The sequence below is a fragment of the Oncorhynchus mykiss genome, chromosome 19, assembly GCF_057628025.1.
Source record: "Oncorhynchus mykiss isolate SJ-2025 chromosome 19, ASM5762802v1, whole genome shotgun sequence".
In the NCBI taxonomy this organism is placed as follows: Eukaryota; Metazoa; Chordata; class Actinopteri; order Salmoniformes; family Salmonidae; genus Oncorhynchus; species Oncorhynchus mykiss.
In genome coordinates, this window is record NC_143040.1 from 75,860,761 (window position 1) to 75,874,692 (window position 13,932).

The 13,932-nt window shown below is 49.4% G+C and overlaps 1 protein-coding gene across 2 annotated transcripts in view; it reads right to left on the reverse strand.

Moving 5' to 3' along the window:
- The window catches only part of slc4a11 (solute carrier family 4 member 11), a 150,177-nt gene that overhangs the window by 105,746 nt on the left and 30,499 nt on the right, over positions 1 to 13,932 (reverse strand). For both annotated transcript variants that reach the window (XM_090211755.1, XM_090211754.1), the window contains exon 3: positions 9,538 to 9,766. Coding sequence is in view for 1 of the 2 variants with exons in the window: in XM_090211754.1 (XP_090067880.1) it covers positions 9,538 to 9,766 (229 nt within the window). In the remaining variant the exon portion in view is untranslated. The remainder of the gene's footprint in view (positions 1 to 9,537; positions 9,767 to 13,932) is intronic.

Sequence of the window (13,932 nt, forward strand, 5' to 3'; positions counted from 1 at the left end):
GAGACCTGAAAATAGCTGTGCAGCGACGCTCCCCATCCAACCTGACAGAGCTTGAGAGGATCTGCAGAGAAGAATGGGAGAGACTCCCAAAATACAGGTGTGCCAAGCTTGTAGCATCATACCCAAGAAGACTGGAGGCTGTAATCGCTGCCAAAGGTGCTTCAACAAAGTACTGAGTAAAGCGTCTGAATACTTACTGTATATAAATGTTATATTTCAGCTTTTCATTTTTATAAATTAGCAAACATTTCTAAAAAACACAGGGAGAGACAGAGGGAGAGACAGGGGGAGACGGGAGACAGAGGGAGTGTCAGTGAGAGACAGAGGGAGAGTCAGTGAGAGACAGAGGGAGAGTCAGTGAGAGACAGAGGGAGAGTCAGTGAGAGACAGAGGGAGAGTCAGTGAGAGACAGAGGGAGAGACAGAGGGAGAGTCAGTGAGAGACAGAGGGAGAGTCAGTGAGAGACAGAGGGAGAGACAGAGGGAGAGTCAGTGAGAGAGAGTCAGTGAGAGACAGAGGGAGAGTCAGTGGGAGAGTCAGTGAGAGACAGAGGGAGAGTCAGTGAGAGACAGAGGGAGAGTCAGTGAGAGACAGAGGGAGAGTCAGTGAGAGACAGAGTCAGTGAGAGACAGAGAGAGACAGAGGGAGAGTCAGCGAGAGACAGAGGGAGAGTCAGTGAGAGACAGAGTCAGTGAGAGACAGAGGGAGAGTCAGTGAGAGACAGAGGGAGAGTCAGTGAGAGACAGAGGGAGAGTCAGAGGGAGAGTCAGTAAGAGACAGAGGGAGAGTCAGTGAGAGACAGAGGGAGAGTCAGTGAGAGAGAGTCAGTGAGAGACAGTGGGAGACAGTGGGAGAGACAGAGGGAGAGACAGAGGGAGAGACAGTGAGAGACAGAGGGAGAGTCAGTGAGAGACAGAGTCAGTGAGAGACAGAGAGAGACAGAGGGAGGGTCAGTGAGAGACAGAGGGAGAGTCAGTGAGAGACAGAAGGAGAGCCAGTGAGAGAGAGTCAGTGAGAGAGAGTCAGTGAGAGAGAGTCAGTGAGAGTCAGTGGGAGAGTCAGTGAGAGACAGTGGGAGACAGTGGGAAAGACAGAGGGAGAGACAGAGGGAGAGACAGTGCGAGACAGAGGGAGAGTCAGTGAGAGACAGAGTCAGTGAGAGTCAGAGGGAGAGTCAGTGAGAGACAGAGGGAGAGTCAGTGAGAGACAGAGGGAGAGCCAGTGAGAGAGAGTCAGTGAGAGAGAGTCAGTGAGAGAGAGTAAGTGAGAGAGAGTCAGTGAGAGTCAGTGGGAGAGTCAGTGAGAGACAGTGGGAGACAGTAGGAGAGACAGAGGGAGAGACAGAGGGAGAGACAGTGAGAGACAGAGTCAGTGAGAGACAGAGAGAGACAGAGGGAGAGTCAGTGAGAGACAGAGGGAGAGTCAGTGAGAGACAGAGGGAGAGTCAGAGGGAGAGTCAGTGAGAGACAGAGGGAGAGTCAGTGAGAGACAGAGGGAGAGACAGAGGGAGAGTCAGTGAGAGAGAGTCAGTGAGAGAGAGTCAGTGAGAGAGAGTCAGTAGGAGAGTCAGTGAGAGACAGAGGGAGACAGTGGGAGAGTCAGTGCGAGGCAGAGGGAGAGACAGAGGGAGAGACAGTGAGAGACAGAGGGAGAGTCAGTGAGAGACAGAGGGAGAGTCAGTGAGAGACAGAGGGAGAGTCAATGAGAGACAGAGGGAGAGTCAGTGAGAGACAGAGGGAGAGACAGAGGGAGAGTCAGCGAGAGAGAGTCAGTGAGAGACAGAGGGAGAGTCAATGGGAGTGTCAGTGAGAGACAGAGGGAGACAGTGGGAGAGTCAGTGAGAGACACAGGGAGACAGAGGGAGAGTCAGTGAGAGACAGAGGGAGAGTCAGTGAGAGACAGAGGGAGAGTCAGTGAGAGACAGAGGGAAAGACAGAGGGAGAGTCAGTGAGAGAGAGTCAGTGAGAGAGAGTCAGTGAGAGACAGAGGGAGAGTCGGTGGGAGAGTCAGTGAGAGACAGAGGGAGACAGTGGGAGAGTCAGTGAGAGACAGAGGGAGAGTCAGTGAGAGATAGAGGGAGAGTCAGTGAGAGACAGAGGGAGAGTCAGTGAGAGACAGAGTCAGTGAGAGACAGAGGGAGAGTCAGTGAGAGACAGAGGGAGAGTCAGTGAGAGACAGAGTCAGTGAGAGACAGAGGGAGAGTCAGTGAAAGACAGAGGGAGAGTCAGTGAGAGACAGAGGGAGAGACAGAGGGAGAGTCAGTGAGAGAGAGTCAGTGAGAGAGAGTCAGTGAGAGTCAGTGAGAGTCAGTGGGAGAGTCAGTGAGAGACAGAGGGAGACAGAGGGAGAGACAGAGGGAGAGACACAGTGAGAGACAGAGGGAGAGACAGTGAGAGACAGAGGGAGAGTCAGTGAGAGACAGAGTCAGTGAGAGACAGAGCGAGAGTCAGTGAGAGACAGAGGGAGAGTCAGTGAGAGACAGAGGGAGAGTCAGTGAGAGACAGAGGGAGAGTCAGTGAGAGACAGAGGGAGAGACAGAGGGAGAGTCAGTGAGAGAGAGTCAGTGAGAGAGAGTCAGTGAGAGACAGAGTGAGAGTCAGTGAGAGACAGAGGGAGAGTCAGTGAGAGACAGAGGGAGAGTCAGTGAGAGACAGAGTCAGTGAGAGACAGAGGGAGAGTCAGTGAGAGACAGAGGGAGAGTCAGTGAGAGACAGAGGGAGAGACAGAGGGAGAGTCAGTGAGAGAGAGTCAGTGAGAGAGAGTCAGTGAGAGTCAGTGAGAGTCAGTGGGAGAGTCAGTGAGAGACAGAGGGCGACAGTGGGAGACAGAGGGAGAGACAGAGGGAGAGACACAGTGAGAGACAGAGGGAGAGACAGTGAGAGACAGAGGGAGAGTCAGTGAGAGACAGAGTCAGTGAGAGACAGAGCGAGAGTCAGTGAGAGACAGAGGGATAGTCAGTGAGAGACAGAGGGAGAGTCAGTGAGAGACAGAGTGAGAGTCAGTGAGAGACAGAGGGAGAGTCAGTGAGAGACAGAGGGAGAGTCAGTGAGAGACAGAGGGAGAGACAGAGGGAGAGTCAGTGAGAGAGAGTCAGTAAGAGACAGAGGGAGAGTCAGAGGGAGAGTCAGTGAGAGACAGAGGGAGAGTCAGTGAGAGACAGAGGGAGAGTCAGTGAGAGACAGAGGGAGAGTCAGTGAGAGACAGAGGGAGAGACAGAGAGAGAGACAGAGGGAGAGTCAGTGGGAGCGTCAGAGGGAGAGTCAGTGAGAGACAGAGGGAGAGTCAGTGAGAGACAGAGGGATAGACAGAGGGAGAGACAGAGGGAGAGACAGATGGAGAGACAGAGGGAGAGACAGAGGGAGAGACAGAGGGAGAGTCAGTGAGAGACAGAGGGTGAGTCAGTGAGAGACAGAGGGAGAGACAGAGGGAGAGTCAGTGAGAGACAGAGGGAGAGACAGAGGGAGAGTCAGAGGGAGAGTCAGTGAGAGACAGAGGGAGAGACAGAGGGAGAGTCAGTGAGAGACTGAGGGAGAGTCAGTGAGAGACAGAGGGAGAGTCAGTGAGAGACAGAGGGAGAGACAGAGGGAGAGTCAGTGAGAGAGAGTCAGTGAGAGAGAGTCAGTGAGAGTCAGTGAGAGTCAGTGGGAGAGTCAGTGAGAGACAGAGGGAGACAGAGGGAGAGACAGAGGGAGAGACACAGTGAGAGACAGAGGGAGAGACAGTGAGAGACAGAGGGAGAGTCAGTGAGAGACAGAGTCAGTGAGAGACAGAGCGAGAGTCAGTGAGAGACAGAGGGAGAGTCAGTGAGAGACAGAGGGAGAGTCAGTGAGAGACAGAGGGAGAGTCAGTGAGAGACAGAGGGAGAGACAGAGGGAGAGTCAGTGAGAGAGAGTCAGTGAGAGAGAGTCAGTGAGAGACAGAGTGAGAGTCAGTGAGAGACAGAGGGAGAGTCAGTGAGAGACAGAGGGAGAGTCAGTGAGAGACAGAGTCAGTGAGAGACAGAGGGAGAGTCAGTGAGAGACAGAGGGAGAGTCAGTGAGAGACAGAGGGAGAGACAGAGGGAGAGTCAGTGAGAGAGAGTCAGTGAGAGAGAGTCAGTGAGAGTCAGTGAGAGTCAGTGGGAGAGTCAGTGAGAGACAGAGGGCGACAGTGGGAGACAGAGGGAGAGACAGAGGGAGAGACACAGTGAGAGACAGAGGGAGAGACAGTGAGAGACAGAGGGAGAGTCAGTGAGAGACAGAGTCAGTGAGAGACAGAGCGAGAGTCAGTGAGAGACAGAGGGATAGTCAGTGAGAGACAGAGGGAGAGACAGAGGGAGAGTCAGTGAGAGAGAGTCAGTGAGAGAGAGTCAGTGAGAGTCAGTGAGAGTCAGTGGGAGAGTCAGTGAGAGACAGAGGGAGACAGAGGGAGAGACAGAGGGAGAGACACAGTGAGAGACAGAGGGAGAGACAGTGAGAGACAGAGGGAGAGTCAGTGAGAGACAGAGTCAGTGAGAGACAGAGCGAGAGTCAGTGAGAGACAGAGGGAGAGTCAGTGAGAGACAGAGGGAGAGTCAGTGAGAGACAGAGGGAGAGTCAGTGAGAGACAGAGGGAGAGACAGAGGGAGAGTCAGTGAGAGAGAGTCAGTGAGAGAGAGTCAGTGAGAGACAGAGTGAGAGTCAGTGAGAGACAGAGGGAGAGTCAGTGAGAGACAGAGGGAGAGTCAGTGAGAGACAGAGTCAGTGAGAGACAGAGGGAGAGTCAGTGAGAGACAGAGGGAGAGTCAGTGAGAGACAGAGGGAGAGACAGAGGGAGAGTCAGTGAGAGAGAGTCAGTGAGAGAGAGTCAGTGAGAGTCAGTGAGAGTCAGTGGGAGAGTCAGTGAGAGACAGAGGGCGACAGTGGGAGACAGAGGGAGAGACAGAGGGAGAGACACAGTGAGAGACAGAGGGAGAGACAGTGAGAGACAGAGGGAGAGTCAGTGAGAGACAGAGTCAGTGAGAGACAGAGCGAGAGTCAGTGAGAGACAGAGGGATAGTCAGTGAGAGACAGAGGGAGAGTCAGTGAGAGACAGAGTGAGAGTCAGTGAGAGACAGAGGGAGAGTCAGTGAGAGACAGAGGGAGAGTCAGTGAGAGACAGAGGGAGAGACAGAGGGAGAGTCAGTGAGAGAGAGTCAGTAAGAGACAGAGGGAGAGTCAGAGGGAGAGTCAGTGAGAGACAGAGGGAGAGTCAGTGAGAGACAGAGGGAGAGTCAGTGAGAGACAGAGGGAGAGTCAGTGAGAGACAGAGGGAGAGACAGAGAGAGAGACAGAGGGAGAGTCAGTGGGAGCGTCAGAGGGAGAGTCAGTGAGAGACAGAGGGAGAGTCAGTGAGAGACAGAGGGATAGACAGAGGGAGAGACAGAGGGAGAGACAGATGGAGAGACAGAGGGAGAGACAGAGGGAGAGACAGAGGGAGAGTCAGTGAGAGACAGAGGGTGAGTCAGTGAGAGACAGAGGGAGAGACAGATGGAGAGTCAGTGAGAGACAGAGGGAGAGACAGAGGGAGAGTCAGAGGGAGAGTCAGTGAGAGACAGAGGGAGAGACAGAGGGAGAGTCAGTGAGAGACTGAGGGAGAGTCAGTGAGAGACAGAGGGAGAGTCAGTGAGAGACAGAGGGAGAGACAGAGGGAGAGTCAGTGAGAGAGAGTCAGTGAGAGAGAGTCAGTGAGAGTCAGTGAGAGTCAGTGGGAGAGTCAGTGAGAGACAGAGGGAGACAGAGGGAGAGACAGAGGGAGAGACACAGTGAGAGACAGAGGGAGAGACAGTGAGAGACAGAGGGAGAGTCAGTGAGAGACAGAGTCAGTGAGAGACAGAGCGAGAGTCAGTGAGAGACAGAGGGAGAGTCAGTGAGAGACAGAGGGAGAGTCAGTGAGAGACAGAGGGAGAGTCAGTGAGAGACAGAGGGAGAGACAGAGGGAGAGTCAGTGAGAGAGAGTCAGTGAGAGAGAGTCAGTGAGAGACAGAGTGAGAGTCAGTGAGAGACAGAGGGAGAGTCAGTGAGAGACAGAGGGAGAGTCAGTGAGAGACAGAGTCAGTGAGAGACAGAGGGAGAGTCAGTGAGAGACAGAGGGAGAGTCAGTGAGAGACAGAGGGAGAGACAGAGGGAGAGTCAGTGAGAGAGAGTCAGTGAGAGAGAGTCAGTGAGAGTCAGTGAGAGTCAGTGGGAGAGTCAGTGAGAGACAGAGGGCGACAGTGGGAGACAGAGGGAGAGACAGAGGGAGAGACACAGTGAGAGACAGAGGGAGAGACAGTGAGAGACAGAGGGAGAGTCAGTGAGAGACAGAGTCAGTGAGAGACAGAGCGAGAGTCAGTGAGAGACAGAGGGATAGTCAGTGAGAGACAGAGGGAGAGTCAGTGAGAGACAGAGTGAGAGTCAGTGAGAGACAGAGGGAGAGTCAGTGAGAGACAGAGGGAGAGTCAGTGAGAGACAGAGGGAGAGACAGAGGGAGAGTCAGTGAGAGAGAGTCAGTAAGAGACAGAGGGAGAGTCAGAGGGAGAGACAGAGGGAGAGTCAGTGAGAGACAGAGGGAGAGTCAGTGAGAGACAGAGGGAGAGTCAGTGAGAGACAGAGGGAGAGACAGAGAGAGAGACAGAGGGAGAGTCAGTGGGAGCGTCAGAGGGAGAGTCAGTGAGAGACAGAGGGAGAGTCAGTGAGAGACAGAGGGATAGACAGAGGGAGAGACAGAGGGAGAGACAGATGGAGAGACAGAGGGAGAGACAGAGGGAGAGACAGAGGGAGAGTCAGTGAGAGACAGAGGGTGAGTCAGTGAGAGACAGAGGGAGAGACAGAGGGAGAGTCAGTGAGAGACAGAGGGAGAGACAGAGGGAGAGTCAGAGGGAGAGTCAGTGAGAGACAGAGGGAGAGACAGAGGGAGAGTCAGTGAGAGACAGAGGGAGAGTCAGTGAGAGACAGAGGGAGAGTCAGTGAGAGACAGAGGGAGAGACAGAGGGAGAGTCAGTGAGAGAGAGTCAGTGAGAGAGAGTCAGTGAGAGTCAGTGAGAGTCAGTGGGAGAGTCAGTGAGAGACAGAGGGCGACAGTGGGAGACAGAGGGAGAGACAGAGGGAGAGACACAGTGAGAGACAGAGGGAGAGACAGTGAGAGACAGAGGGAGAGTCAGTGAGAGACAGAGTCAGTGAGAGACAGAGCGAGAGTCAGTGAGAGACAGAGGGATAGTCAGTGAGAGACAGAGGGAGAGTCAGTGAGAGACAGAGGGAGAGACAGAGGGAGAGTCAGTGAGAGAGAGTCAGTGAGAGAGAGTCAGTGAGAGACAGAGTGAGAGTCAGTGAGAGACAGAGGGAGAGTCAGTGAGAGACAGAGGGAGAGTCAGTGAGAGACAGAGTCAGTGAGAGACAGAGGGAGAGTCAGTGAGAGACAGAGGGAGAGTCAGTGAGAGACAGAGGGAGAGACAGAGGGAGAGTCAGTGAGAGAGAGTCAGTGAGAGAGAGTCAGTGAGAGTCAGTGAGAGTCAGTGGGAGAGTCAGTGAGAGACAGAGGGCGACAGTGGGAGACAGAGGGAGAGACAGAGGGAGAGACACAGTGAGAGACAGAGGGAGAGACAGTGAGAGACAGAGGGAGAGTCAGTGAGAGACAGAGTCAGTGAGAGACAGAGCGAGAGTCAGTGAGAGACAGAGGGATAGTCAGTGAGAGACAGAGGGAGAGTCAGTGAGAGACAGAGTGAGAGTCAGTGAGAGACAGAGGGAGAGTCAGTGAGAGACAGAGGGAGAGTCAGTGAGAGACAGAGGGAGAGACAGAGGGAGAGTCAGTGAGAGAGAGTCAGTAAGAGACAGAGGGAGAGTCAGAGGGAGAGACAGAGGGAGAGTCAGTGAGAGACAGAGGGAGAGTCAGTGAGAGACAGAGGGAGAGTCAGTGAGAGACAGAGGGAGAGACAGAGAGAGAGACAGAGGGAGAGTCAGTGGGAGCATCAGAGGGAGAGTCAGTGAGAGACAGAGGGAGAGTCAGTGAGAGACAGAGGGATAGACAGAGGGAGAGACAGAGGGAGAGACAGATGGAGAGACAGAGGGAGAGACAGAGGGAGAGACAGAGGGAGAGTCAGTGAGAGACAGAGGGTGAGTCAGTGAGAGACAGAGGGAGAGACAGAGGGAGAGTCAGTGAGAGACAGAGGGAGAGACAGAGGGAGAGTCAGAGGGAGAGTCAGTGAGAGACAGAGGGAGAGACAGAGGGAGAGTCAGTGAGAGACAGAGGGAGAGTCAGTGAGAGACAGAGGGAGAGTCAGTGAGAGACAGAGGGAGAGACAGAGGGAGAGTCAGTGAGAGAGAGTCAGTGAGAGAGAGTCAGTGAGAGTCAGTGAGAGTCAGTGGGAGAGTCAGTGAGAGACAGAGGGCGACAGTGGGAGACAGAGGGAGAGACAGAGGGAGAGACACAGTGAGAGACAGAGGGAGAGACAGTGAGAGACAGAGGGAGAGTCAGTGAGAGACAGAGTCAGTGAGAGACAGAGCGAGAGTCAGTGAGAGACAGAGGGATAGTCAGTGAGAGACAGAGGGAGAGTCAGTGAGAGACAGAGTGAGAGTCAGTGAGAGACAGAGGGAGAGTCAGTGAGAGACAGAGGGAGAGTCAGTGAGAGACAGAGGGAGAGACAGAGGGAGAGTCAGTGAGAGAGAGTCAGTAAGAGACAGAGGGAGAGTCAGAGGGAGAGTCAGTGAGAGACAGAGGGAGAGTCAGTGAGAGACAGAGGGAGAGTCAGTGAGAGACAGAGGGAGAGTCAGTGAGAGACAGAGGGAGAGACAGAGAGAGAGACAGAGGGAGAGTCAGTGGGAGCGTCAGAGGGAGAGTCAGTGAGAGACAGAGGGAGAGTCAGTGAGAGACAGAGGGATAGACAGAGGGAGAGACAGAGGGAGAGACAGATGGAGAGACAGAGGGAGAGACAGAGGGAGAGACAGAGGGAGAGTCAGTGAGAGACAGAGGGTGAGTCAGTGAGAGACAGAGGGAGAGACAGAGGGAGAGTCAGTGAGAGACAGAGGGAGAGACAGAGGGAGAGTCAGAGGGAGAGTCAGTGAGAGACAGAGGGAGAGACAGAGGGAGAGTCAGTGAGAGACAGAGGGAGAGTCAGTGAGAGACAGAGGGAGAGATAGTGAGAGACAGAGGGAGAGAGGGAAAATACAAATGCCTGGATGCCCAACATTGAACCTTGATCCTTCCAACATGGCTCATGTCTGTCAGTTTATTTCTAAACACATCTCCCTCCATCCATCACCATCTCTGTTATAAACTATCATATAGACCTCATAGAGAGCTGTACAAGGTTAGGATTAGGATAAAGCTGCTCACTGTTAACCTCTGAGCTCCAGCACCAGTGAACAACATGCTCATGACCTGCCAATAACCTGTCATTAGAATGCTATAACCTGACATAGGGACCTCCATATAGAGCTCCTTACCGTTAACCTCCTGAGCTCCTGCGTCAGTGAACTACATGCACATAACCTGTCATTAAACTGCCACAACCAGTTATAACCTGTCATATAGACCTCATAAAGAGCTATGTAGTGTATTGCTCACCGTTAATCTCCTGTGCTCCTGCGTCGGTGAACAACATGCTCATGAACTCCTCAAAATGGCATCCTGGCTCGGCCGTGTGGCTGTCCTGCCCCATGTGATGCAACATCCTCTTCAGAACGTCGTCTAGCGCCGGCGCAGTTTCGTCCAATATGATGCTAGCTCTGGCCAGGAAGCCGTCCAGGTCTCGATGAGCCCTCACCTCCTCCTCAAAGTTCATCAGCTTCACGTACTGGGAGGGAAGGATTGTGGAGGTGGGTAGTTACACACACAGGCTTCACTTACCTTAATCACAGATTGGAACAGTGTTTCTGATGCAGTCGTTTATCTGTGGCGCTGCGCTACGGCAAAAAAATATATTTATTCTATGTTCTGAGGCGCACTACGAAGATGATAAAACTGGTGCTGAATAGAAACATCAGACAACCCCATAGTGGACTAGTTAATCTATTTACCTAGTGGGGTTGTTGTTGTGTTCTATGAGATAACTGGAGGCAACATATATTCTGAAAAGCAGTTCAAGCAAAGTGGGGAAATCAGCGGTTTTAATGAGATTTCCATTAACAAGGAGAGGGATCCCAGATTTACATTAACAAGGAGAGGGATCCCAGATTATCATTAACAAGGAGAGGGATCCCAGATTATCATTAAAAAGGAGAGGGATCCCAGATTTCCATTAAAAAGGAGAGGGATCCCAGGTATCCATTAACAAGGAGAGGGATCCCAGATTTCCATTAACAAGGAGAGGGATCCCAGATTTCCATTAACAAGGAGAGGGATCCCAGATTTCCATTAACAAGGAGAGGGATCCCAGATTTCCATTAGATTTCCATTAAAAAGGAGAGGGATCCCAGATTTCCATTAAAAAGGAGAGGGATCCCAGATTTCCATTACATTTCCATTAAAAAGGAGAGGGATCCCAGATTTCCATTAGATTTCCATTAAAAAGGAGAGGGATCCCAGATTTCCATTAGATTTCCATTAAAAAGGAGAGGGATCCCAGATTTCCATTAGATTTCCATTAAAAAGGAGAGGGTTCCCAGATTTCCATTAAAAAGGAGAGGGATCCCAGATTTCCATTAGATTTCCATTAAAAAGGAGAGGGATCCCAGATTTCCATTAGATTTCCATTAAAAAGGAGAGGGTTCCCAGATTTCCATTAAAAAGGAGAGGGATCCCAGGTATCCATTAAAAAGGAGAGGGATCCCAGATTTCCATTAGATTTCCATTAAAAAGGAGAGGGTTCCCAGATTTCCATTAGATTTCCATTAAAAAGGAGAGGGATCCCAGATTTCCATTAGATTTCCATTAAAAAGGAGAGGGTTCCCAGATTTCCATTAAAAAGGAGAGGGATCCCAGGTATCCATTAAAAAGGAGAGGGATCCCAGATTTCCATTAGATTTCCATTAAAAAGGAGAGGGATCCCAGATTTCCATTAGATTTCCATTAAAAAGGAGAGGGATCCCAGATTTCCATTAGATTTCCATTAAAAAGGAGAGGGATCCCAGATTTCCATTAGATTTCCATTAAAAAGGAGAGGGATCCCAGATTTCCATTAGATTTCCATTAAAAAGGAGAGGGATCCCAGATTTCCATTAGATTTCCATTAAAAAGGAGAGGGTTCCCAGATTTCCATTAAAAAGGATAGGGATCCCAGGTATCCATTAAAAAGGAGAGGGATCCCAGGTATCCATTAAAAAGGAGAGGGATCCCAGATTTCCATTAGATTTCCATTAAAAAGGAGAGGGTTCCCAGATTTCCATTAGATTTCCATTAAAAAGGAGAGGGATCCCAGATTTCCATTAGATTTCCATTAAAAAGGAGAGGGTTCCCAGATTTCCATTAAAAAGGAGAGGGATCCCAGGTATCCATTAAAAAGGAGAGGGATCCCAGATTTCCATTAGATTTCCATTAAAAAGGAGAGGGTTCCCAGATTTCCATTAAAAAGGAGAGGGATCCCAGGTATCCATTAAAAAGGAGAGGGATCCCAGATTTCCATTAGATTTCCATTAAAAAGGAGAGGGATCCCAGATTTCCATTAGATTTCCATTAAAAAGGAGAGGGATCCCAGATTTCCATTAGATTTCCATTAAAAAGGAGAGGGTTCCCAGATTTCCATTAAAAAGGAGAGGGATCCCAGGTATCCATTAAAAAGGAGAGGGATCCCAGATTTCCATTAGATTTCCATTAAAAAGGAGAGGGATCCCAGATTTCCATTAGATTTCCATTAAAAAGGAGAGGGATCCCAGATTTCCATTAAAAAGGAGAGGGATCCCAGATTTCCATTAGATTTCCATTAAAAAGGAGAGGGATCCCAGATTTCCATTAGATTTCCATTAAAAAGGAGAGGGTTCCCAGATTTCCATTAAAAAGGAGAGGGATCCCAGATTTCCATTAAAAAGGAGAGGGAACCCAGATTTCCATTAGATTTCCATTAAAAAGGAGAGGGTTCCCAGATTTCCATTAAAAAGGAGAGGGATCCCAGATTTCCATTAAAAAGGAGAGGGATCCAAGATTTTCATTAAAAAGAAGAGGGATCCCATATTTACATTAAAAAGGAGAGGGATCCCAGATTTACATTAAAAAGGAGAGTGATCCCAGAGTTCCATTTAAAAGGAGAGGGATCCCAGATTTTCATTAAAAAGAAGAGGGATCCCAGATTTCAATTAAAAAGGAGAGGGATCCCAGATTTCCATTTAAAAGGAGAGGGACCACAGATTTTCATTAAAAAGAAGAGGGATCCCAGATTTCAATTAAAAAGGAGAGGGATCCCAGATTTCCATTAAAAAGGAGAGGGATCCCAGATTTCCATTAGATTTCCATTAAAAAGGAGAGGGATCCCAGATTTCCATTAAAAAGGAGAGGGATCCCAGATTTCCATTAGATTTCCATTAAAAAGGAGAGGGATCCCAGATTTCCATTAGATTTCCATTAAAAAGGAGAGGGATCCCAGATTTCCATTAGATTTCCATTAAAAAGGAGAGGGATCCCAGATTTCCATTAGATTTCCATTAAAAAGGAGAGGGTTCCCAGATTTCCATTAAAAAGGAGAGGGATCCCAGGTATCCATTAAAAAGGAGAGGGATCCCAGATTTCCATTAAAAAGGAGAGGGATCCCAGATTTCCATTACATTTCCATTAAAAAGGAGAGGGATCCCAGATTTCCATTAGATTTCCATTAAAAAGGAGAGGGATCCCAGATTTCCATTAGATTTCCATTAAAAAGGAGAGGGATCCCAGATTTCCATTAGATTTCCATTAAAAAGGAGAGGGTTCCCAGATTTCCATTAAAAAGGAGAGGGATCCCAGATTTCCATTAGATTTCCATTAAAAAGGAGAGGGATCCCAGATTTCCATTAGATTTCCATTAAAAAGGAGAGGGTTCCCAGATTTCCATTAAAAAGGAGAGGGATCCCAGGTATCCATTAAAAAGGAGAGGGATCCCAGATTTCCATTAGATTTCCATTAAAAAGGAGAGGGTTCCCAGATTTCCATTAGATTTCCATTAAAAAGGAGAGGGATCCCAGATTTCCATTAGATTTCCATTAAAAAGGAGAGGGTTCCCAGATTTCCATTAAAAAGGAGAGGGATCCCAGGTATCCATTAAAAAGGAGAGGGATCCCAGATTTCCATTAGATTTCCATTAAAAAGGAGAGGGATCCCAGATTTCCATTAGATTTCCATTAAAAAGGAGAGGGATCCCAGATTTCCATTAGATTTCCATTAAAAAGGAGAGGGATCCCAGATTTCCATTAGATTTCCATTAAAAAGGAGAGGGATCCCAGATTTCCATTAGATTTCCATTAAAAAGGAGAGGGATCCCAGATTTCCATTAGATTTCCATTAAAAAGGAGAGGGTTCCCAGATTTCCATTAAAAAGGATAGGGATCCCAGGTATCCATTAAAAAGGAGAGGGATCCCAGGTATCCATTAAAAAGGAGAGGGATCCCAGATTTCCATTAGATTTCCATTAAAAAGGAGAGGGTTCCCAGATTTCCATTAGATTTCCATTAAAAAGGAGAGGGATCCCAGATTTCCATTAGATTTCCATTAAAAAGGAGAGGGTTCCCAGATTTCCATTAAAAAGGAGAGGGATCCCAGGTATCCATTAAAAAGGAGAGGGATCCCAGATTTCCATTAGATTTCCATTAAAAAGGAGAGGGTTCCCAGATTTCCATTAAAAAGGAGAGGGATCCCAGGTATCCATTAAAAAGGAGAGGGATCCCAGATTTCCATTAGATTTCCATTAAAAAGGAGAGGGATCCCAGATTTCCATTAGATTTCCATTAAAAAGGAGAGGGATCCCAGATTTCCATTAGATTTCCATTAAAAAGGAGAGGGTTCCCAGATTTCCATTAAAAAGGAGAGGGATCCCAGGTATCCATTAAAAAGGAGAGG